The sequence below is a fragment of the Porites lutea genome, chromosome 2, assembly GCF_958299795.1.
Source record: "Porites lutea chromosome 2, jaPorLute2.1, whole genome shotgun sequence".
Lineage (NCBI taxonomy): Eukaryota > Metazoa > Cnidaria > Anthozoa > Scleractinia > Poritidae > Porites > Porites lutea.
The window spans coordinates 10,525,677-10,550,112 of record NC_133202.1 but is presented as its reverse complement, the minus strand read 5'-3'; the positions used below and the strand labels follow the sequence as shown (position 1 = coordinate 10,550,112).

Here is a 24,436-nt window from a genome sequence, read left to right as displayed (position 1 = left end):
GATGACAAAGCAACCTTCATTGACTCAAGTAAGACGCCCATCTTTGAGTGGGAAGTCGCAATTCTATTTATCCATCTTTGAGTGGACAAAGTAGTGCTTGTGTCAATGATATTTCAAATGTTGCAAAAGTCCCCAGGAGATAAACAAGAAGATTTTTCAGGAATATAATTTCCTTACACTTCAATTTGTCGTTAAGCTTCGAACACAAGGATATATGTGACAGCTTTATTCGATGACAAAGCACCTTCATTGACTCAAGTAAGATGCCCATCTTTGAGTGGGAAGTCGCAATTCTATTTATCCATCTTTGAGTGGACAAAGTAGTGCTTGTGTCAATAATACTTCAAATGTTGCAACAGTCACCAGGAGATAAACAAGAATATTATTTTCAGAAATATTATTTCCTTACACTTCAATTTGTCGTTAAGCTTCAAACACAAGGATATATGTGACAGCTTTATTCGATGACAAAGCAACCTTCATTACTCAAGTAAGACGCCCATCTTTGAGTGGGAAGTCGCAATTCTATTTATCCATCTTTGAGTGGACAACGTAGTGCTTGCGTCAATGATATTTCAAATGTTGCAACAGTCACCAGGGGATAAACAAGAATATTATTTTTAGAAATATAATTTCCTTACACTTCAATTTGTTGTTAAGCTTCGAACGCCAGGATATATGTAAAAGCTTTATTCAATGACAAAGCAACCTTCATTGACTCAAGTAAGACGCCCATCTTTGAGTGGGAAGTCGCAATTCTATTTATCCATCTTTGAGTGGACAAAGTAGTGCTTGTGTCAATAATACTTCAAATGTTGCAACAGTCACCAGGAGATAAACAAGAATATTATTTTCAGAAATATTATTTCCTTACACTTCAATTTGTCGTTTAGCTTCGAACACCAGGATATATTTAAAAGCTTTATTCGATGACAAAGCAACCTTCATTGACTCAAGTAAGACGCCCATCTTTGAGTGGGAAGTCGCAATTCTATTTATCCATCTTTGAGTGGACAAAGTAGTGCTTGTGTCAATGATATTTTAAATGTTGCAAAAGTCACCAGGAGATAAACAAGTAGATTTTTCAGGAATATAATTTCCTTACACTTCAATTTGTCGTTAAGCTTCGAACACAAGGATATATGTGACAGCTTTATTCGATGAGAAAGTAACCTTCATTGACTCAAGTAAGACGCCCATCTTTGAGTGGGAAGTTGCAATAATTCTATTTATCCTTGTTTGATTGGACAAAATGGTGCTTTATTATACTTTCAATTTTTGCACATGCCACAAGGAGATCAACTAGACGATTATACAGTGTTTTTATATTGTTACACTTTAACTTTGTATTGTGTCTCAAGCACTTGGATAAGGGCTTTATTCGATGATAGAAGCAACCTTCATTTTTTAAATATTTGTCTTTGTAATGCACTCCCAGAAAACTGCCTCATTTTAAGCTCTCTAGTTTTTTCAGAACCAGGCTGTTACAATAGTATACATATACGTGTAATACGTGTATTATTATTTTGATATAAATATTTGACATTTCTTTTGGTCTTTATTTCTTTGAGGTATAATGATGCGGAGAACAAAAACATGAGGCTATTTTTGGTTAATGAAGTGTGGGAAAATTTTGGGTAAAAGAAATGGCCCAAAACAGAGAAAAAAGGTAAGTTGTACACTTTTCTAAGTTTCTTGAATTTGGTACAGTAAAACCCTGCCTTAGGGCCACCTCGGTAATACAGTCACCTCGTCATATAACCATTTTTTTTTTTGGCAGCCTGGCAAAACCACCATACATTTTCTTGTAAAAAAATCCTCTTTAATACAGCCACCTCATTATTATTCGCAAAACTTTTTTGGCCCATTGATGACCATATTAATGGGGTTCCACTGTAGTTTCTTGGTGTTGCCAACAGGTGCAATCCCCTAATGACATGAATACAATAGATTGAAAAACCACTAAATAATACCCACACCAAAAACAGGAGCAAACCAACAATACTTTTAGCAACACCAAGAAGCAGTCTTAATTCCTTTTCTACAGACCTGCACATTTAACATGCTTTCCTTTTGCTAGGGGCCATTTTTCAGTACTGAAGTCAGGGAAGTACTCACGCAGACGTGGTAAGGTGGCAAAATGGAAAACTTGAAGAACACAGAATTCGGACAAGATGCCAATTTGAGAGCTAAAAAGGTAGGTAAAATACATGTACATTATTTTGTTAATGCTTGCAGTGCAAATATTTCTACTGTGTAGGTTACGTCATCCACTGAGTGATTTATTTAGCCTGTCCTGTAACAGAGCTGTGCTTTGGCAGTGCCTGGTGGCCCCTGTTGCATTATTGTTGCTCCTGGGTGACAAGGAAGTCTTAGTTTGTTCAAAAACATTCATCCTGGGTACCTGGATCTTTCAGGTTAAGGGCACAAGGCTCTTTCATTTTTTAAGAACACAACACATGTTTTGCATGTTTGTCTTATGCATACATAATTTATGATTGTTATAGAATGCACGAGTGTCACACCCTACCCCCTTTGACATTTTTAATGTTAACAGTGTCCTTGCCATTTATTTGAGGGGTTTGATTGTAGTGTAAATTGCTCAGAGCAGAGAGCAAGAACCAAATCTGAAGATTCAAAATAGTCAGAGTCACTATTTTGCCAGACTAAACTGTTGCTGAAGAACAAAGTAAATGTTAATCAAGTGTTTATCACACTAGTCATGCCACTGTGACTAAATGAGTTTTTTTGGTGTTCAGAAATTGAGGAATCGTACAGACGTGTTGGACAAGGCACAACTTTCTCTGAATGACAAAGCCAAAATAAAGGCTTTATTAGACGTACACAATGCTATCCAATTTATGTCTTTGGAGGAGAGTGAAGACAATGAAGAGGGGGCCAGCGATCCACCACCCAGGTACATCAGGCCACTATGCTCAGAGAGGTCAAAGTTAAGAAACATCAGTGCTGTTCTTGACGCCTTTAGTGAGGCTCACATGTCAAAGAGGCAAAAAAAAAGAACAGCCAGGAAAATAACCAGAGAGGTTGATAAATACTTGTCAGACAGACCAGTACCAAATAACTGCCCTTCATGGGCAGTATGCCAATAACACCGCCAAAGTAACAAATTGCTACAGTGATCGCTACTATGGCAACTGGGAATAAAAGGTCCAAAAATGATGCTGTGCACATTATGTCCAGAAAATGACCTTTAGCCGAAGCACAAAATGAGATGGCATAGTCGCTCTACATGAGTATAAAATTCTACTTTTCCCCTATTTTTCACTGGTTTAAAACCTATCATATTGTTTTTCTCTTAATCAAGAAAGTATTTGACACTTCTAGTTCACTGGGCAGTAATTCAGTCTTCCCTGCGTTTTACTAACAACGAAACCAAATGAGCGAGAAGCCCTGTGTGACTTTTGGGTGCCACTTGCATAAAGTTGAAATTTGATGGTCAACAGTGACATTCTCTCTTCAGGACTCTGCATCCACGACCACCATAGTAGAGGTCACTGTAGCAATTTGCTTAAAGTCCCTAATGTATTATCGGCCTTCTTTAGTCAGGATGACCCTGTGATGATCAACTCTAAATTGCACAATCTTATTGGAAAGGTGATAAGAGTTTTATTCTTTAAGACAATCTTTACTCGACTGTGTTCATTAAAATTGCTGAAATTACAGGATAGTCGATGGATTATCCTAAAACTATAAAACAGGGAGTGTAAGATAGATGCATTGTGAAAGTGAGGCGCTTGTTAAAAGTGCACAGTTCGTGATTATTATTCAAACTCAAATGTAGCCAAATTCTGGTAGACTACTTTGTATGCCACCAGGTCTAAGTTGTCCATGCAGTTACAGCAGAGTAGCAACAAAAAGTGAGACACGTGTAGAGATGTTGGCTTATACATTTGTATATAAAGCCTATATGGCTAGTTTTGTTTGCATCACTGTCGTCTTTGTAGCATCAGTCTGATACTCCCCAATAATAGCCTCTCAGCAGTTTGTATAGGCTTTAACAATAATTTTTGGGGATGATCCACCAAGTACTGGTACTCGCTAATATGAATTAGGGCAGCAGTTTAGATTCCCTAATGAGATTTTATGCAGAAGTAAGACTTTTATTTGTAATATTGTTCTTATTAAATTATGTAATAATTTTGCTGTGAACTACTTCTTGGAGTTATTTTGGAATGGAAATGCACGTTACTTATAATAATGTTAGTTAATTAATTATTATACAGTCAAAATCTTTAATACGGAAACCAAAGGGACAGAACCAAGTGTCCGCTTTACAGAGATGTCCGTATTATAGAGGTAGGGAATGTATGATTGTTGGCATTTCTGGGACCAAAGGAACTGTCCGTATTAAAGAAGTGTCCATAAGAAGAGTTTTAATAGACTGTATAATTATTATGTTAATTTAATCATTTCAAGGAAAAAATTTTGAATTTTGTCAGTTCTAAAAGGATTATTTAATTGGCCATTTCCGAGTTCCCCCGGGCCTCTGTTTCAAAACGAGGGTAGATGCTCAGCGTTTTATATGGAAATCTTTCTTCATTCTCATGCAGATAAAACTCATTTTCACAAGAAAGGTTGCGCACCTAGCCTCATTTTGAAAGTGAGGGTTTTTAGAACTCGGAAGTGGCCTATTTAAATGGAAAAGTTACAGTTTTGGATATAAAAACTGTAGAAAATAGGAATACATTGTAAGGAGTCTCTTTTTTATTGTGAAAATATTTAATATACATATGTACATATTATATGAAAATGGAGAGAGAATTATTTTAATAAAATCTTTAATCCCAAAAATGCACCTAAATATGACTCTGCTTGATTTGTGTGTATCAGCGAAAATGGGTCATTTTGGATGCATGAAACGGTCCAGGGTTGTCTCACAAACGTCCACTTTTTATATACCGGATAGAATGAACATAGGATTCGAAACTGGATGGTTAAGTAAAGTTAACACATTTAGGAAATCTAGTGAATAATCCACCGAAAGTGGAATCTGGGTGAACATGAAGGCTGCAGAAAGTAAACCGATCAAACTGAGTTTCCGCATTCATTCTTCCGGGAACTTAACGGATAATTGAGTATCCTCTGAATTTACGAGCTGCGAAAACATGATGGCAGTTAGCGTTTCCGCAAGAGTAAACCTGACGGAAACGCGAGTATAAGGGATGCGTTTAAGCGCCTCCGCAGAAACTAAAACATGACGGATACACGTGTTTCCCGCAACGGTTAGTTACAATTCCGTCTGCGGATATTCAGGTTTCCGTGAGGTAACCGTTACAAAAACGGAAACGGAAACGCCTTTTTTCAACCTGTGAATAGTTTAAGCGACTCCTATTTTAACCATTGACGTCGACCTTAATGCACAACTTAGACCGTGAGTCAGAGTAGTCGCGTGTTTTTATTTGACAACCGCTGTCACTCGATGTCCAAGGGTATGCAACTATTTTTGGATCAGCTCACGTAATTTTCTACGACGACATTTTTGTTAAAATTTTACAATATAAATTTAATTTGTTTCTACATTATAATATGCAAATAGTTTTGTAATATTTTTGGGTCACAGACGACAAAGAAATCGCACAAGAGACAATGGAACAAAGGACGGTGAATAAACTGTTTACAAAAGAATTGTCCGCCCCGTTTCGACCCAAAAAGTGGTACACGCTTTTATATCTGAGAGCAATAACACACAAATGAGCCCTGAAACAAAATAGCCTTCACAACGATCGATTTAAAATGAATAAATAAGCAAGTAAAAACAACAAAATAAAAAATAAAAATCGCCATCTAATATCACATTTAATTATACCTTAGTTCCTCCTCCGATTCCACTACTATTTTTTTTCGGGTCTTTGGTTCCCATCGCCATTAGACAGTTTTCTGCTCAAGAAATATAACATTATATACATTGTAGCCAGCGAATACAATTCTATAAACTCCCTAAGTCCAAGAGCAGGACACCTGCCGACAAGACAAATTCAATGTTTTGAATATTATGACCACAGTGTGAATAATAAACGTCATAAGGTTGTAGATCAAATCCTCACCTTGTGAATATAAAGGAAAATCCAAATCGCCCTGTCATTTAATTTATCATAAAATTACCTAATTACGGCCTATCAGTGACTTTGGGGTTCTCAACCATAAAAAGGCGATCATGAAGATATAAAAAAGGATGCAAAATTAAATAGACATTTGAAACTGCTTACCTGTATTGTTACAAGCTCCACTCTTGTGTTCTTGGCTAAGAAAATCTACAATGATCATTTGATATGCTAGAGGAAATATTATAACAGTTAATAGAGATACATTTCGATAGAGAATTGTTTTCAGGCCGGTAAACGTCGCGAAAAAACTGTCGACAGGCGAAGGATTGGCCATGTTGGTTTCCTTGTTTAAAATTCTGGTTGTCACGCTAGCTTGTGCGTGACTCCCTTTCGTGATGTACTCGTTCGCCTATACGGGAAAGAGAAAGTATAGCCTGTGTACAGACGCCCCCTCCCCTCGGAATCGTCTCTCTCTCCGATTTTTTCTGAGGGGAAGGGGGCGTCTGCACACAGGCTACTGCCCTATAAACGCCGTTTTGGCAAGTTTAAAAAGTTTTAATGTTTTGGTTAACCGTTTTATCGAGTCTCTTACGATAAATTCCCATACAAATCCTTTTTACCTGGCTTCTAGTAGGCTGTTGTGATTCTGGGTGCCCTGTGGTAACTTCTGCGAAGCAGCCCTGATATCCTTGTTCCAGAGTTTAGTTTCGTCTGTGGCGTAGGCTACTGCAATCATTGCAGGTGTTTAAGCGGTGACGTTTTTTAGCGCCGAACGTAATCCGGAAGCTAAGTATTTTTTTTTTCTTTTGATAATCCTTGACGCTACCAAATTTGTATTGCTAAGTGCAGTCTTTACTTTATAGAGACCATTTGCCCAAAAATGTGTTCCATATCACCTCTCAAGAGTGCATATATAATCTCCACAGAAAGACTGAAAACTCCCCCGTTATTGGCTCAGTTCCCTGGGATACGCAACAAAGTTTTATATGGTAAGGCTCCTCCCCGAGCTCCAACCTCTTGCCCTTCTATATACCATTTTTGACTCGTCTTTAAAATATGAATAAATCACTGACAAAACCAGAACTTTTTCTCGACTTTTTACACAGCCATAAATGTATCTGGTAGCCCTTTTGGGGCTTTTTACCGACCGAAAATGACAGTGAAATACTCCACACTTTCTTTGCGGGCGACAAGAGGAGGTCCAGGGCCCGCTTTCCTCGAAAGATGGTAAACTTTAACCAAAGATTAAGCCAAATTTTAAGCAAGGTTTTCTTGTCTAAGGATATACACGTCCCGGGGGGTACTCTTTTGAATTCTTGGTGGGGGTGTGCAGCCCGGTCGTCCAAATTCTGACCCCACTTTGAGACTAAAAAATGTCATTGAACACCCGTTTTCAGACCTGGCCTCTAAGAAATAATGTCATCTTTACTTAAATTATTAGAACAACAGATTCCAGATTCCAGACCAAACTAGGCAAAGTCTGTACCCGTTTTCAGACCTAAAAGCCGCAAAAGCCCTACCCTTTGGGGAAACACGTTCCTATATGGCTTATGTAAGGGAGTACCCCCCCCCCCCTCCCCCCCGTGATGTATCTCGAGCTTATAAAGACTGTATTGTTGAGCCTTTACTTCAAAATACAGTTCTGTAATGATAACACAAAATGTTGCTCTAAGCAGTACGTAGGAAGGTAAAATACAAAATCGAAACAAACTTTTTAATCCTGGATTAGAGTAGCCTGTTCCAGGCGTTCCAATAGTGGGGGGCGCTTTCTTTACTTCGCACCGCTCTCCACTATCTGAACGCTTGGAACAGGCTAGGATTAGAGCTGATCGGCATACCCGGAACCGGGTCCAGGTTGTTATTGCGCAGCCATCATTCCATTGAGCTTTCACTGAATGGAATACGCATAACACAATTTCATCACGCGCGTTTTGACCACCTGTCACTTGAAACTTTCGCAAAGCATGCACAGTGTTAGAGCAAAAGCGTTTTAACCTTTGATCGTTGTCGCCCACGCTCCGTAACCTTAAGTTATTACTAGTATACCTAAAGCCTGAGAAAGGTACCCATGTGGGGCGGAGGTTCACCGTAAATGCCATTATATAGAGGGAGTATCCCATCGAGGATCAGCCCAAACTTATGCTAAAAAGAGAGTATGCGAAAAGCGGAGGTACGAGAGACGAACCCCTAAAAACGTCTGCGTGTGAGGCTACCGGTTGTCTATAATTAGATTTATCATACTTAAGTTCGCCTGGGATACCTTGGGCTCATTGTTGAGCATTCATTTAAAGCATATGCATGATGTTAAACGACTAATATCGACAGGTGTACAACATTTTTGAATGGTGTTAAATATTGTAACCGTTTATTCCACATTTACTTGGCTTTTCTTCGACCCTATTTAAGGCCAGTTCATCTTTGCCTAACCGAAATATTAGCAAATAAATGATCCATCCATAGCCGTCCCATCATCCTTGCCGAGAACTGCTTGCGGCTACACAGCCGTTTTTAGGTCTTTTTATTGTTGTTTGTGGGGATGGGCATTGCGTGTCGACACTAAAAACGACTTTGTAGCGGTCTAAGCCAACAGCTACCACATGTGTACGGTGGAGCTGCCGATTAAAGCTATGGCGCGCCGCCTAAAACTAGATCCGAGTTTATCGTGAACCTCTAACCGCGGTTTGTGGTTACCCGTTTGCGGTTCGACGTTCAAACATAACTTAGATTGGCGGTGGATTAAAGAGGTGAATTCTGGTTTATTTTTCCATTTAGAAATAGAAGAAAAATCAATCAGTGAAAATGAAAGAAATTTATGGTAACACTGGGTTATCTAGCAGCAAAGAGCTGTAAATTCTTACGTTAGTTCTTCTAGCCTGCAAGCAAGCTCTCCTATTAGGGTAAGCGAAGTGAGCCTCGCGAGAACGCTGGCGTTCTCGCGAGACTCGCTTCTCTCGCCCAAATAGGAGAGCTTACTCGCAGGCTATAGTTCTTCTTGCAAATTTACGGCCGCCATTTTGAATCAGCAGCCATGAACTTGTTTTCAAGATCCAATAGGATTTATCAAATTTAGCATTTCGCCAGAATTTGCGCCTCTGCTGATCATTGCGTGGGATAAAACAAGAATTATACGCTAAAAGCTTTCAGGTAAATGAAAACCTATCGGCCCACGTTGAAAACGCACGTCGTAATCCTCAAACGTGACACGAAAGACTTGTCACGTGACCTCCAGCGGTTAGAGGTTCGCGGTAAACTGGGATCTAAAACTCTCTATTATTTGTTTGCGTGATAGTTAACGGGGCGTCTAACATGTCCTGTGAAATGAGCTGTGATAGAATCTATTTATCATCGTTATTTTTCACCTTGATATCATTTTGCTACCGTGATGCAACATTTTCTACCTTGATATCATTTTAATACCGTGCTGTGACATTTTCTAAAATGATGTCACGGAAAAAAAATATTTCATCACGGTAGTAAAATGAAATCAAGGTAGAAAATGCCACATCACGGTAGTAAAATGAAATCAAGGTAGAAAATGTTCGATCACGGCAGTAAAATGATATCAAGGAATAAAGTCACTTTACGGTACCGTTGTAAAATGATTTCAAGGTAGAAAATGTTCAATCACGGTAGTGAAATGCGGTCAAGGTACAAGTGAATGGTCCATCACGGTAGTGAAATGCAATCAAGGCGGAAAACTGACATTACGGTAGTAAAATGATATTATGGTAGAAAATGTTACATCACGGTAAGAAAATGATACCAAGGAAGAATATGCTCCATCACGGTTCTAAAATGATATCAAGGTATAAAAATTCACTTTGCGGTATTAAGGAAGTAAAATGATATTAAGATAGAAAAGGTCACATCACGGCAATAAAATGTTATCAAGGTAAAAAATAACAACGGTTGGTGGATTCTGTCACAGGACCATTTCATGGGACATGTTGCCCCACATTAAAGATCGCGTTCCCTTGCTCACTCGTTCCTCTGATCCCCTGTTTCCTTGATACCCTGTTTCCCTGTTCTCCTGTTCTCCTGTTCTCCAGTTCCCCTGTTCCCTTGTTCCCTTCTTCCTGTTGTCCCAGTTGTCACTGTTGTCATAGTTCTCACTATTGTTAATGTTGTCAAGGTTGTCCTTGTTGTCACTGTTGTTGCTGATATCACTGTTGTCACTATTGTCACTTTGTAGCTGTTGTCACTACTGTCACTGTTGCCAAAGTTGTTGTTTTTTTTGTCATTGTAGTCACTGTTCCTGCCGTTGACACTGTTGTCACTGTTCTCGATGTTCTCAGTGCTGTCACCTTTGTTGCTGTTGTCACTGTTGTTGCTGTTGCCGCTATTATCACTTTTGACAATGTTGTCACTGTAGTTGCTTTTGTAGCTGTTGTCACTGTTCTTGCTGTTGTTATTGTTGTTACTGTTGTCACTGTCGTCGCTGTTGTCACTATTGTCTCTGTTGTCGCTGCTGTCACTGTCGTTGTTGTAATCACTGTCGTCCCTCTTGTCACTGTTGTCGCTGTTGACACTCTTTTCACAGTTGTCACTGTCGTCGCTGTTGTCTCTGCGGTCAATGTCTTTGCTATCCTCGCTGTCGTTCCTGTTTTCCTGTTGTTACTATCGTCGCTGTTCTCACTCTTTTCACTGTTGTCGCTGCTGTCACTGTCGTTGCTATTATCACTGTCGTCTCTGTTGTCGCTGTTGTCACTGTTATTGCTGTTCAGTCGCTGTTGTCACTGTTGTCGCTGTCTTCCCTTTTGTCGCTGTTGTCGCTATTGTGTTTGTTGTCTCCATTATCCCTGTTGTCGCTGTTGCCCCTGTTGTCAGTGTTGTCGCTGTTGTCACCGTTGTCGCTGTTGTCACTGTTGTCGCTATTGTCACTGTTGTCGAGTGTATGAACGTATTCACCGTTTCAGTTATAACTGAGGAAAAAAACGGGAATGGAATTTTACAGGCCAGGTCTGAAAACGAATGTGAAAAGTCACATTTATTGGTCTGAAATAGGGTCAGGATCGATTTGGAGAACTGGGTGGCACACTCCCACCGTTTGGGATTTAATTCTTATTTTAATTTTTCTGTGCTCCCCAACCCCGTAAGTGAAGACCTCTGACAGCAATATGACTAGCCTAAGAGCAACCTCTTTGATTAAGAATCGCGAATGCAAAACGCACCTTAAGTCATTGTGGATTGCTTTCAAAATGAAAAAATTTCTAGTTTTCAAAGTAGAAGTTATCCGATTGAAGGTTTTGGGGAGCAGGGCGTGTCAAGGCGGCGAGGTGGGAGAGAGGGTACTGGATCCAACTTTGCTAAAGGGGTTGGTCGCCTTCGCCCTGTCAGAAACGTAAATACAACCTCTCTGCGAGAACGCTGGTTAAAACAGAGAACAAGATGCACAGTCGCTACTGTTTCTTTAGTAAACGTTGGACCCCGTTAATTGAACGGGACAAGCTGGCATACAACTGTAACCCTTTTTAAGGTAAGCGCAGTGAAATTCAAACAAGGGTGATAAAAACTGCAACCATTTATTACATCAGTGTAAAAACTTAACAGGAATCAAGTTATTGAAAAAAAAAAATGGCGACCTGTCTTTCTGAAAATCAGAGTTTCGCAGAAATTTAGTCCAATTTTTTACGGCCCAGGTTGAGGCCCAGACGTCATCGCTTCCGCCGTTTACGAGTTGTCGTGCGTCCTAAAGATCTTCTCCTTCCAAGAGAACCGGAGAGTGATCCAGCGCTCAAATGATGTCCAAAGGCACCATGTGGAGTAGGTACTAACCCAGTGAGGTCATCAGGGTCCATCCAAATAAGGTTACATTTGTTTCGCTCCACAAACAGGTCCAGGAGGCTCCCTATTCGCGTGTCTGCTTGGTGGCGAGCGTTCACTACAATACATTCGACATTTTCTGATAGGCTCACGGGTCCATGGATCTGAACCTGAGGTCAAGTTACATAATTTTTAATGTTACTATATATATATATATATATATATATATATATATATATATATCCAAACGCATCTGGTACTTGGCCCGGCCTGTCCGTTGTCGAGAACGAAAATTGAATGCGGGAATAGAGTATTTCCGGAGACTGTGGAGAACCAAATAAGGGCGATTTTGTTGATAAGCTCGTCACTGTTTATCATCTCGCTTCCTGATGACATTGCCTTTTAGAAAACTATATAGATCTCAGTATTACGAATTTGGGATGCGTCTCTGATCAGCAATAACCCAAAGAATCTGGTTAGGGAACGGGGGGGGGGGGGGGGGGGGTGGAATCCGACGCAAGTTTACTCTCTTAATATATCACCTCTTTGTAATGGGAGATGCAATCTGATCTACGAAAAGGAACCTTTCCCGTGGCAACATCAATGATCTAAAAAAGTAGAGAGAGAAATGTTAGAGGCTTGATTTAGAAATAAAGGATAACATTCAAAACGGGTGAAAACAAACACTGGTGAACGGCCTGTATGAGGAATACTTTTGCATCGTGAGGTTAACGCATAGTCGTTGGTCATTTTTAAGTTCCACGTGGGACTGGGTCGGTGTTGTGTCGAATGGCATTATGGGACTCATTTGGGACACTGCCGCTTCGTTTGTTGGCTATTTTTGTGCAGGAAATTGATTCGTAGCAGTGACAGGTGTGGTAAAAATCATTCCCATGTGAGCTAGAAGGGCCCCCAGCAATCCTCACTGTTCCTCTTTACTACCATTATCATCTGCATCACATTTTTCATCTCCATTGCCTGGTTTAAAACCAAGAGGGGCTGGGTATGAGTCGGATTTTTATGGGATAAACAACACTAGACCCACATAGTCAGAAAGGGCACATTGAAATTAGCAACATTCTCAAGTTTGGTGTTTGTCGGGCCTATATTGAACGAGATACAGCCATTCAAAACCTCCAAAATTTACTACATGTAAGAAACGTGTAGACGTCCGGAAGGTGCATGTGTCCGGCAATCCATGGCCTACGTATAGCCGCAACCTACCCTCGAACCCTCGACAAAAGAAAAAACTGGGAAAAGGAGCTCCGTTTTTTTTGTCAGGGGGGGAGGGAGGGAGGATGCGTGTACACATAGTCTAGCAATCCATACATCTCTCATAAATTTTCAAGTTTTTAAATACTTGTATCTTGTTCAATATTGGCCCGATCGACACCAAACTTGAGATTTTTCCTAACCTCCATGCACTCTTTCTGAATATGTGACTCTCGTGTTGTTTATCCCATGATAAACCGACTCTTCAATCCCATTATCATCATCGGCATCACTTTGAAAATTGTGCCATTGTTATTATAAATGTTATTATTTTTTGTACCGCGGTAATCTCGGGGTCGCTGTACGCGTACATGACATTTTCATAATGTTCACAGCACGATAACTTCACTCCACTTCCTGAAGTATCCATTGAGGCGAACGTTGTACGAAGACGAACTTTCTTTAGCTGAAAATAAGGGAAAAAGTAGTCGCTAAGAAAGATCGACAGTTCGATTTGACTCACGATCAGTCAAACTTGGTAGAATAAAAACATATCCGCGTCGTAAATTAAAATGAAAAGTGACATTGAAAAGTCGACTTACCTGCAAAAAGGAATCGCCGTAATTAATACAGCTTCGTACACCAAGGGGATCACCAACTAGAAAAAAAGAACAGGATAGTAAAGAAAAAAGTTCAATAAAAATATAGCAATATGTAAACTGTGAGGAATGTTAATGACGGCTCAGTCGATTCAACGTCTAATTACCTCCCTCGGGTGCTGTATGTGTTACAGTAAAGTCAAAGCTACATCGACGCGACTAGACAGTTAAACTTTCATGAGTAACAAAGAACAGTTTTAAAAGAACAATTTTTGAAAATAATGCTATTCCTTTCCCTTAGGCCTGGAACGACGAGGCGAGTAAACCAATTGCAAACTGAACATAAACAACGAAAAACTGAAAGTCAATGAAAAAAAAGCAAGACGGCGCAAAATAAGAGGTATCCTCACTGAAAATTTATTGCTGCTGTCAATCGTTTTGACGTGTGTGATAGAAGGGGAAGGGAAAAGGGTGTAAGAAGAAAAATGAGAACTGAGATATTAAAATAACATATAGCATGGATTTCCATCAGTGAGTTAAGAAGAGCACGCACGTTGGTACCTATGTTTAGCACGCCATATTTGACACGTTCGGAGGGGCTGCTGCGCTTGTAATGATTGTTAAATATTCGATCCTAAGAAGAAATGAAGAGGTTAGGATAATCAGAGAAAAATAATAAGATGTAATAAAAATAATAGAAAAATACTTTTATGACTATTATAATGCAATAGTATTTCGGCAACACTTCCAGTGCGAATCACAGCTAATTCTGCCCAATGTTTTATTTACTTTTTTTGCCAATTCTTGGCAGGGTAACCGCAACCGTGTGAGCCAATTACTGCGGGCCCCTTTACTGCCCCTCCCCTTCCCCCTACAAGAGAAAACCCTCTGGGTTTTCGTCCCCTACTCTTTTCGTAGAGCAGTGCGAGACTTTTTGCGTCCCCTTCTAATTGTTTTTTGAAAGATCACCGCCTCATGGCCCGATCATCACAACTTGGAAACAAAAATCTTAGATTATAACTAGCATGATATTGTTAACTAACCTCCCCCTTGACATACCGACGCTCACAAACTGGGCTAAAAACCGGGCCGCGTTTATGAGCCAGTTATTCACGTTGGTTACTTATATTTTATCTTTTTCTTCGTTGCATGTTTATCAGAGAGCTCCGCGCACGTCACGCGCTGCAGCGATTGCCATTAGGATAAAGGACGGCGAAAGTTTCGTTCACGTGACGTTCCCAAAAAGCTGTTGCGAGGACGGAATATGGTTGCAGCCACGAATCACAAACTTCAATGGTCTGATTTTGTATGATCGGTCGAGGAAAAGAGATGGCCTATATTTCAGCTGTAATAGCACCAGCATACACGAGATTAGAGAGCTTTAGGGGCCGACCATTTAACTCTTGAAAGTGGGGGGGGGGGGGGGTGGGTGATTTTGAAAAAAAAATTCCTGCAAACGCTTGTCGGAAGAAAAAAATACATGCAGCACAAATATAATAGAAAGGTTATGGGAAAAAAAAGGGAAAAAAATATCCTGCCCACCAGATTGCTAGAAAAAAAGAGAGCTTTAGATTCGAAGACGAGGGCGACTACGAAGGCGAGTTTTTCCCAATTCTAAGTAGTGCGCACGCGCGAACCAACGTCATTTTGGCGGGAAAATTTGGTAGCCGTCGTCAGTCTACTACGAGTTTTAGCGAGAAAGTCTTAGTGGCAAAAACAAGTCATCAAATGTTAGAAATTTTATTATTCAGCGGTCGGGAGAGGGCTTTATCTCGTTCAATGGAAATAAGCTTACCAACTTTTGTGGTGAACAAAAGTACAATGAAGCTTTGCGGGGTGTCTATTCTTAGAGAATAGGCGAGAAAACTTAACATTAAATGTCGTCCTCGTGGTCGTCCTAGTCCTGGAATCTAAAGCTCTCTAATGTATGACCTAACGACCTTTGCAGCAGCATGCCGCCTATTGTATGCAGCGCTTTACGCTTTTCATGGATTCAGTTCTTACCTCCCAAGATCTTCTAGCTTTAAGATCAGTGGAACCACCGCTTGTTCCAGTCTCAAACTGGTTGCGATAATGCGTGTCTTTAACTAGAAACTGCAGAACTTTGTCAAGGTTGATGTGGATGATGATAGGAGCTGCACTCCGTACCCATTGTAAGGTCCTGAGGAAAAGACAATAAACAATAAACAAAATTTTTATTGCAAGAGCCCATGTTCGTTGTTAGCGTTCTTCGGCAACCATGTCCAGATTTCCTTAATCTCGTAACCAGATCTCACTCCGCAGGAGATCTGGGTACGAGATTAGATTCTCCCACTTAACATGAATAAAGAAAAATTATCATGAAATAAGACTCCAACCTTTCTAAGCCCCAAATCCAGAAGGGATGAAAAGACTTCCCCCAAGCGTGTTAATAAGGAGGAAAACGGTAATAAAGGCAAACAAAGGAACAATCGAGACGATTTACGTCTCACGAAGAACATCTCAGTAAAAACACAGCTGGGTTAAGATAACCCAGGGTTAGTGAGAGATTTGAATACAGATTTGAAAGCTTAAAAAGCATTTCAGTTTTAATTCTTTTTGTCTACGAGTTGATGATTGGAAGCTCTAAAAATAACAGAGAAAATTATCCGAGAAAATACTTTTGAACATAAGAAAAAGGAAACCGGGGTTAAATTTAACCCCGGGGTTAAGCGCTAATCAGCCTTTGAACAACTGGGCCCAGTTAATTAAGGGGGCAAAGTTATCACTGTTTGGCTTTCCTTGATGAGAGAACCTGGCTGGTCTACCTCCTGATAAACTGGCTGACCTCGCCTTAACATAACATTATCAAGTACAGAGATATTGGACTTGATCCACTGGAGAATATTAGCTCCAATTTCACAACTTCTATTGGCTATCCTGATTTATTGGAGAAAAAGGATAACCTCGAGGCAAACCAAACTTTTAAAAACTTTCTTTCCACAACTGTCCGTACGATTAAATGTTTTGGTTGTTTGGAATTGAAGGGTGTCCAGATATTTTACAACAGAGTATTTCATTACCATTTGCTCTCGTTTCGAAATTCTTACTGCGAGATTTAATTTGGTCCTTAATGGACAACGACCTTCTTTAATTTTTAATTTCAGACTTGAAAAACACTTATACACTTAGCTGTGCACAAACCTTTTTAAGTCGTTCTCACTGTAACCCAGGCGTTGAACACGTGCAAGTAAACCAGAGGAAACTTTCTTGGATTCTTTAGCTGAGCGGGTGATGACGTACTGTAAAGCGGCTCGTTGAGTGTCATTTAATATGGCGACTGATGAAATAGCACTCAACTGAAAACAGTATCAATGGTCACTTATAGACCCCATCAAGAACAAAACTAAACAAAAAAACACTAGATACAGACTGCTTAGATTAAGATGGGAAAGGAAAGAATTTGCTTTATTTCAGTTCCTCAATGCGGGAACCGGGTTAAGCAAAAATTTAGATGAATTGACTGGATATCACTACTTTTCCCTTTATAAGGGATAAGAGTCCATACCACGGAGAGTTTGTTTTTATGCTGTGAAGTGACTGAATCGAAGCAAAACGATACGTGAGTAAAGATCTGTGTTACTTACCAAATAAAAACATGACTACCTATTCACAAATTCGACCCCAGGTCTCAACGTTTTCCAAAATGGCTTTTTTCCCCTTCCGCCGTCATATTGGAAAACGAGAGGACCCCATAGTCCACACAAACAATAAGATTAAGAAAGGCCAGGTCGATCAGTGTTATGGGACTTGCATTGATATCGACTGGATTTCCAAGAAGCAATGAATCTTGCCAACACCTCCCCTTAATGTACAGTGACAAAAATTGATATCACTCCATGTAATCCACTCTCTGGATTCAGGATTCATTGCCAGCGGAACCTGGATTCCGGATTGCAATCGTTAATGGGATTCCACATTCCTTTAGCTTTATTCCGCATTCCAAAGCGAAGAATTCCGGATTACTTTACAAAGCGATTGATACCTTACGCAAATTACAACCACATCTATTTTATTGACTCTTCACTTACATCATGGATAGAGGGCAAGAAACCATGAAACCTCTCTCTAGGTCCTGACATGTCGCCATCACATTTCTGTGCGTGGCGGATCAGCTTGCTGACTGGAAAGTCTTTGAAACAATACATACATCTCTCAATTAATTCTGTGGTCAATGACTGGCTGCCAGATAAGACTCCATCTCGTGAACCCTCCTGTAAGAGACAACATGGCATTGAAATTCAATAGGAGCCCATATCCCGGAGTGCGTAGCTTCCATGTACCCGTGTCACAGCGTCTTCACTGACCAGTTTATTTTTAGAACTATTTTGGCGCGAATTTAGAATATCTGTTAAGTCCCACAAATCAGTCACCAAAACCTACAGTCCTCGAAATGGTATTTGTGACTTTTGAATGACGTTTAGTTTTCTTTTTTGATATCTTATATTTCGAATGCACTCATCAAAGGAGGGAGCTTTCATTTTCGCACGACAAAGGGCTCTAAAATGTCTCTAAAAATAAAGCGGTCAGTGAAAACGCCGTGACATAGGCCTAGTTGGGAGGTGCTTGCTGTGGGTTAATGCTCTTGGATTAACCACCCTCTATTGTACATAACAATGCATTATTTAACTATCACTTCATATTAAGTATATCTGATATTTCTGCTGCACGTTTGAGCATTCTTTTTCGATTAACGAAAGTTGAAAATAAAAAAAAATCACTTTCAAGTTATAAAATCTAACAGTAAGACACTGCATCAAACCTGGCTGCCAGAGATTGCTTTTTGATCACAGTTCTGTGCATGGTTGATAAGCGCACTTAACGGAAACGTCTGTAGACAATAACAACACTGCTCCAGTTCCTCTGTGGATGAAGCCTGCGAAAGTTCAAGACTTGACTGTTAGATGAATTGTATTTAAGAGAAAGCTGTTTCGTAAAAACCGAATTTTTTTCTCACCATGTATGTTGTTGAATTTATTCGGAATATAGTATATAGAAAAGAAAATATGGTTAAGGTATTTTCTCGCGGCATGTTCCGTTCATTTGGCTGAGAATCACGACGTTTTAACCTTTTGCCGCTGGTCTTAAACCACCTTCGGTATGCCTATTTTTGACAAAAGGTACGCGGTAAAAAGGTAAAGATTTATTTATAGCGAAAGTGCACTTAGCATCAGAGCTAACTTATACAGGCACTCCACTCAAATAATTATAAACAAATAATCCAAATCGAACATAAACGGATGAAAATCCTTAACTGGCAGGAGGCAAAAGTTGGCTATTTGAAAGTGTGGCCGCGTATTTGAATTCCGGGAACAGAACTCGAACATGACATCGTCGGATTGGGAGTCCGATGCGCCGACTACTCGGCCACACTGTCTCTCAAAAAATTTCGGTAAAATTATCCTGCTAAATCCAGGGCAACGCCGGAAGGTTAACAGCTAAACCTACAAGAGGAGCCAAATCGATAGGCTATTTACATACATGGCGTACACGCTGAGCTCGCAATAACAACTGCCAAGAAAGACCTCCACTTAGTGATCTCGCGGTCAGCGATACGTACTACTTGGACCTCCGAATTAAAAGTCCGATACTCTAATGGCCACAAAAAGCACTATCCACTGGCATGTTTTAGATATTAACTAAAAGTTAGTTCAGGGAAATAGAAATATATTACCTTATTAAGCGTTGCACAGGCTTCTACATGTTCTACAAGGACACTGACAGCAAACATTTTAAAGCAGTAGATGCACTGTTCTTCGCAGTCGTGATACGAATCCAGCGAGGAAAATGTCCTTTTTAAGCTAATTCCTTCCACTTTATCTGCCTCTCTCTCGCTACTACCAGTAGAGCTAATCACTTTAGTCACAATTGATGATGGCCATTCTCCGGATTTACATCCTGGGTGTGCCTCATCCTTTTCATCCTCGACCGTTACTCTGCAGCTTAGATTGTCAATGCGGACACCTGCATGCCCCGGAAAATCTGCAGGGTCACTTTCAGGAGACTGGCTGGAGCATTCACTCCCCTTCTTTGACGCACGGCGCTTCTTACACCTGGGATAATGAATACCCATCATGTGCACGGGCAACCGTACTCCACAGACGCTGCAGTCACTGAAAACAATTGGAGCTGCTGTAGGGGACTCAGATGGGGTGGTTGAGTTAGAAAATTCTGTCTTTGTCTCCCCGGTTGTTTGCACGTCTAGTGAAACTACGCTACATTTAGCTGCATGTTCGACCAACAAAGACAGATGAAATAGCTTACGACACTTCGGGCAGATTTCAAATTGATCAAGATCAGCGTCATCTTCGCTGGTTTCCATTGCAAGGAGATGTTCACCATCACCCGAAGGATCCTCAGAGGAAACACATTCGTCTTCTATGTAGGCACTGCTTTCGTCGTCACCGAGACGGACGTCATGGTGACCGCGGGCGAAGTCATCAGTATCATCACCATCTTCAGCTTTATCCTTACCATCTCTGCCGATGTAGTGTTCGTCATCGATAAGACCACCGACATCATCACCATGTGTGATGTCATCATCCTCTTTTACAAGTCTAACTTCATCACTATAAGCTCTATCTTCATCATCTCCCCCTCTACTAAGCTTAGAAGCGTCTTCATCGATATCTTTATTATCTGGTCTGATGATTACACTACTGTCGCTGTTTTTCTTATCACATTTCTCTTCAATAGACTTATGGTTTTCGATAATTTTGTCTTCATTATTAAAACAATCCCGGACGTTTATCACACTTTTTCTTTTACGATCAAGAACATCGTCACTATTAATATGTTCCCGAGTATCTGTTCGCAGAGATTCTAAGCCAGAACCAGTTTTACGCACTGCCCCTAGACATTCAACAGCGTGGCTTAATAGTTCTAACAAGCTAAATTCTCGTTCGCATTTTGGACAGAGCTCTTTATCCCCCATCGGAGAATCGTCCTCGCTTCTGGACGAACAATCAGAGCCCGGGTCAGAGAGAGAAGATTGGGAGCAATCTTCCCGCGATATTTCAACAGCCTTTATCATTGACAGGTTCTTACATTGGTCAACATGTTCTACAAGAGCTAAAACATCAAGGAAATTTGCACAATAAGGACAGGCTTCTTTCACACCGTCTGGGTCCTCTGAATCGGTACTTGCCATGGCGCTAGTATTAGGGCAAGTTGAAACGTGGATAACGAGTTCCGCTACAGGAAATAAACCTGCGCAGAACGTGCATCTTTCTTTGGATTCTTCTTTCTCAAGTGTGGGTTGACTTCGATCAAGTGAAACTAATACAGGGCCGCTTTCAAGGGACCCCTTTTGCTCATTCTGTTCTATTGAACCTGAAAATGTTTCTTTGATATTAATATTTCCTTCGATGTTTCCGGATGTGCAGCTTGTATCAGCGCGTTTGTCGTTGATCTTAGACCAAAGACAATTACCTAAATCCTCTTTAGACTCACAGGTATGTGGAAAAGAGCTGTAAGTTTCACTACCGCTCTCCTCGCTTACTTTACTCACTTTTTCGTCAGGATTATCACTTTTGTTATCAGTTTGCCCATTTGTCTCATTCAGCTGCTCGTTTTCCTCAATGCATTCAATGTCGTCTTGAACACCACTGTCATCCTTTCTCTCAGCGTTTCCAGCATCGAAAATCCTCACATGATCTCCACGCAAACAACTTTCAAGTTGAAGCGATGATAATGACACACGATCTTGACTTTTAGCCTCCTGACTGAGGCCTTCACAAACTGCTTCATGTAAGGAAATGGTAACTTGTGGTATCCTCTTACCACACTGAACGCAACTACCATATAGAATGTCATCAACCTCGTTCCCAGGGGGCCGAGTTGGAGAGGACGCTGAGAACAAGATGGGAATGCCAACTGCACACGGAGAATCGTGTTTCTCTTTTCCTGACTCTGATGGGCTTTCAGAAGGTAACTGGTCACAGTGGCTTGTCGCTTTCATTGCCAGTGAACTGGTGGCACAGGGTTTGACTTCATCTTTAGCAAATATTTTCTGTATTCCGTTATCACTGGTATAAGATTTTTGTTGGGAGGTTGTCAGCGGAGTGGTACACCCTTTGCCAATAATATCGAAGCCAATATAACTATCTCTATGGCCAGTAATTATATCTTCCACATGGTTTTCAAGGTTTTCCACGCAATTGTCTTCACTTTTAATGTCGTCTGCTAATCCTTCGGAACCACTTGCACTGCCACGATGTTCAACATTCATACACAAAGAATCATGTTTCTCTGTGACTTCCATAAATGTTGACAACTCTGACGGGCTCTCGTAAGATGACGGATTACAGGGGCTTAATGTTTTCTTTGCCACTGAATAGTTAGTCCAGGGTTTGACTTCACCTTTACCACGATTTTTTTTAATTGGATTATCATGGGTAGAAGTACATATAGTGTTCGTAAATGGAGAAGAACTCCCTTTGCCAATTCCATCGGAGGCAGTATAATCTTTACTAGATTTGTCCTCTTCTTGGGTATTAAGGTTTTCCACGCACTCGTCTCCATTTTTAAAAGGGCTTCCAATGTAAGATTCTGGTTGCTCAAAATGCTCTTCTATTTGCTCCTTAAACCTCACCTTCCTCATCAAAACAAAGTCATCACCAGATTCGCTTTTCCTTTTTAAATTGGGAGACTTTTTGTCGTCTTGTTTTAGACTTGAAACACTTTGATCTAAATGGGCTGGTTTATAAGTAGTAGTGGTGTTGCCTACATTTCCATGATTGTTTAAACCTCCAAAGTTCTGTGTATGAATCTCGATGCCTTTGCCTGTATGTTTGAGATCGCCACATTCCATACATTTCTTGGTCAAAGGTTCATCATTATGCAAACACTCTTCAGTCAGAGTCTTGTTTAAAACCACAGCTTCTGACTCACTATGATCCTCGTTTACACTTGCAATAGGTTTTTCTGTTTCCTCACAGATTACAACGTTTATTTTCTTACTTTGATGCAAATCCTCAGTTCCTTGATTTAAGTATTCTGCTGGTCTGTAAATGCTTTTCATAACTCGTGGGAATGGAGACTGAAGATACTTATAGGCAATGACATTATGGTTTGTATCAGTGGAACGAGTCAGCAAAATAAGGTCTCCTTCATTCAGTTGAGTGGGCATTTCCTTCTGTAGTCTTGTTTTTTCATTGCTAGCTTCAGAGACAATCCACGTCCCATTTGAGCTGTGGTCTGTAATAAGGACTTTCACTTGTGGACAAACACTGCCAAAAAAATAAAACTATTCACATATTAATAAAATTTAGAAAGAGCATGAGGTTTGAAGTGGAACTGGAACCTTGCTCAAGTCTCAAGTAAATTATACTGACAGTTAGCTTTACTTAATGACTTTGTCAATAATCTTCTCAGAAAACCACATCTTCTTCCCACCAACTTAGTCTGACAACCAGCCAGTGTCATTTCATCAAAGGGTAATTAGTTTAAACAGGCTATGATTAAGGCCTGGCCTCAGTTCAGATGATTATTGGGCAATAAGAAGACACTACAGAGATCTGATAGCACCACTTAAGGTACCCTCTTTGTTGAAAAGTAAAGTAGGCTTCACTTATTCATCACTAGGAGTAATATTGCAACACAAAAATGTGATAGGTTACAGCAGCAGAATGATTACAATATATTCTTCCATTATTTTTTAACTCTTTTCAGGGACCAGATAGGTAATATTAGAAAGATTAAGATTCACATTTACGTCAAACGGCAGACATGAATTTGTACTATGTGACCAAGTTTTTCCCTTATTTTTAGTTCACTGTTTATTGCATCTACACAAAAATAAGTAGTTTTGTGCCAGTTTTATCGATAAGAATCATTCTGGACTGTTGTTATCTGCTTAATTTCTGTTCTGAAAAATTCTCAACTTGAATGTAACGTTTGCTGTTTGCCGTAAACACAAATCTTAATCTCTCTAAATACACATAGATCAACACTGTGAAATAAGCACCTTGAAATAACTAATGACCCTCAAAATTTGAAAGTGTTTCAGCTCTGCAAAGTCACAAATATTTACAGATGCTTTTCAAACGTTTGTAAACCCACCAAACAGAACATCTGTAAAATTTTGCAGATTTTAAAAAAATCACAAATTCAAATAGAGCTATCTTGAATTAACGTGAGAAAACAGGTGACATGTCATAATGCCAACACTGGTTTCTCTGCACAAATGACGTCTGAGGTATGAGCACAGAGATTCCATACTGATGACCCATCTCTTCCCTGATCTGCGTAGTGCTCCTCATTGGATCAGGCAAATCTTAGCCAATGAAAAGCACTGGGAAGTGACACATCTATAGTATGGAATTTCTGCATTTTGTGGTGGCGTTGCGAAACGTCAGCTGTTTTCTCATGCTTATCTTGAATTTGTTTTACGAGACAAAAAACCGGAAGTAACACCAATTCTTGCTTATAATATTTACTATATACTGTTGAATTGTCGGCGATTATTAAGGCCGATAAAATAAAATCCTTTTTCACTTTACATAAACAAAACAAAACATTATTCCAGTACTCACATACATACACACACACACACAACTTTACCTCAAATCAAGCTCAGTCTGGTTGCTGGTTTTTAAGCTACAGTGAACTTTGCTAACATGACTGTCGCTTACTGTTAAGTTACAAAGCGGAGATCGACCGATCTTGAATGGTCCAGTTACTCGCAGATCATATTGTTTATCTGGTTCAGAAAGATTTTGGTTTGGCATCACAGAAAAAGAGAAAAACAGCCAGACAAGTAACCTAGTATAAAGAGAA

The 24,436-nt window shown here is 40.1% G+C and overlaps 3 protein-coding genes and 1 long non-coding RNA gene across 4 annotated transcripts in view; 1 reads left to right on the top strand and 3 right to left on the bottom strand.

Moving 5' to 3' along the window:
- The window catches only part of LOC140927702 (solute carrier family 22 member 13-like), a 34,006-nt gene extending 27,564 nt beyond the window's left edge, over positions 1-6,442 (bottom strand). Inside the window, exons 1-2 of the mRNA XM_073377378.1 lie at positions 6,228-6,442; positions 5,828-5,898 (exon numbers count right to left, since the gene is read on the bottom strand). Of these exons, the coding sequence (XP_073233479.1) occupies positions 5,828-5,898; positions 6,228-6,399 (243 nt within the window). The 5' untranslated portion in view covers positions 6,400-6,442. The remainder of the gene's footprint in view (positions 1-5,827; positions 5,899-6,227) is intronic.
- On the top strand, positions 551-4,822 carry LOC140927703 (uncharacterized). Its single transcript, XR_012164573.1, has 3 exons — positions 551-1,669; positions 2,081-2,197; positions 2,760-4,822. It is a non-coding gene; the product is annotated as an uncharacterized lncRNA (long non-coding RNA).
- Positions 6,443-11,568: 5,126 nt separating the features above from the next.
- On the bottom strand, positions 11,569-22,015 carry LOC140925607 (uncharacterized). Its single transcript, XM_073375524.1, has 10 exons — positions 19,347-22,015; positions 18,420-18,554; positions 17,689-17,871; positions 16,802-16,956; positions 15,644-15,800; positions 14,201-14,273; positions 13,643-13,698; positions 13,381-13,506; positions 12,371-12,436; positions 11,569-11,998 (listed from the first exon to the last, which is right to left on the bottom strand). Exons 1-10 carry the CDS (start codon positions 21,918-21,920, stop codon positions 11,720-11,722), a joined length of 3,804 nt encoding a protein of 1,267 aa, XP_073231625.1. The 5' UTR covers positions 21,921-22,015; the 3' UTR covers positions 11,569-11,719.
- Positions 22,015-24,415, bottom strand: LOC140925606 (uncharacterized). The gene is made up of 3 exons (XM_073375523.1): positions 24,221-24,415; positions 22,171-22,887; positions 22,015-22,018 (listed from the first exon to the last, which is right to left on the bottom strand). Exons 1-3 carry the CDS (start codon positions 24,385-24,387, stop codon positions 22,015-22,017), a joined length of 888 nt encoding a protein of 295 aa, XP_073231624.1. The 5' UTR covers positions 24,388-24,415.
- Positions 24,416-24,436: the final 21 nt, after the last annotated feature.

What these genes read in the sequence shown, in the direction of transcription:
- LOC140925607 (XM_073375524.1), bottom strand. Translation starts at nt 21,920, where the DNA reads ATGGAAGTCACAGAGAAACATGATTCTTTGTGTATGAATGTTGAACAT. An exon ending in TAGAACATGTAGAAGCCTGT is followed by an intron (nt 18,555 to 19,346) that starts GCAACGCTTAAT and finishes TTCATCTAACAG; the next exon opens with TCAAGTCTTGAACTTTCGCA. An exon ending in ATATGGCGTGCTAAACATAG is followed by an intron (nt 13,699 to 14,200) that starts GTACCAACGTGC and finishes CTTTTTTTCTAG; the next exon opens with TTGGTGATCCCCTTGGTGTA.
- LOC140925606 (XM_073375523.1), bottom strand. Translation starts at nt 24,387, where the DNA reads ATGCCAAACCAAAATCTTTCTGAACCAGATAAACAATATGATCTGCGA. An exon ending in CAGACTGAGCTTGATTTGAG is followed by an intron (nt 22,888 to 24,220) that starts GTAAAGTTGTGT and finishes TTTTTTTGGCAG; the next exon opens with TGTTTGTCCACAAGTGAAAG.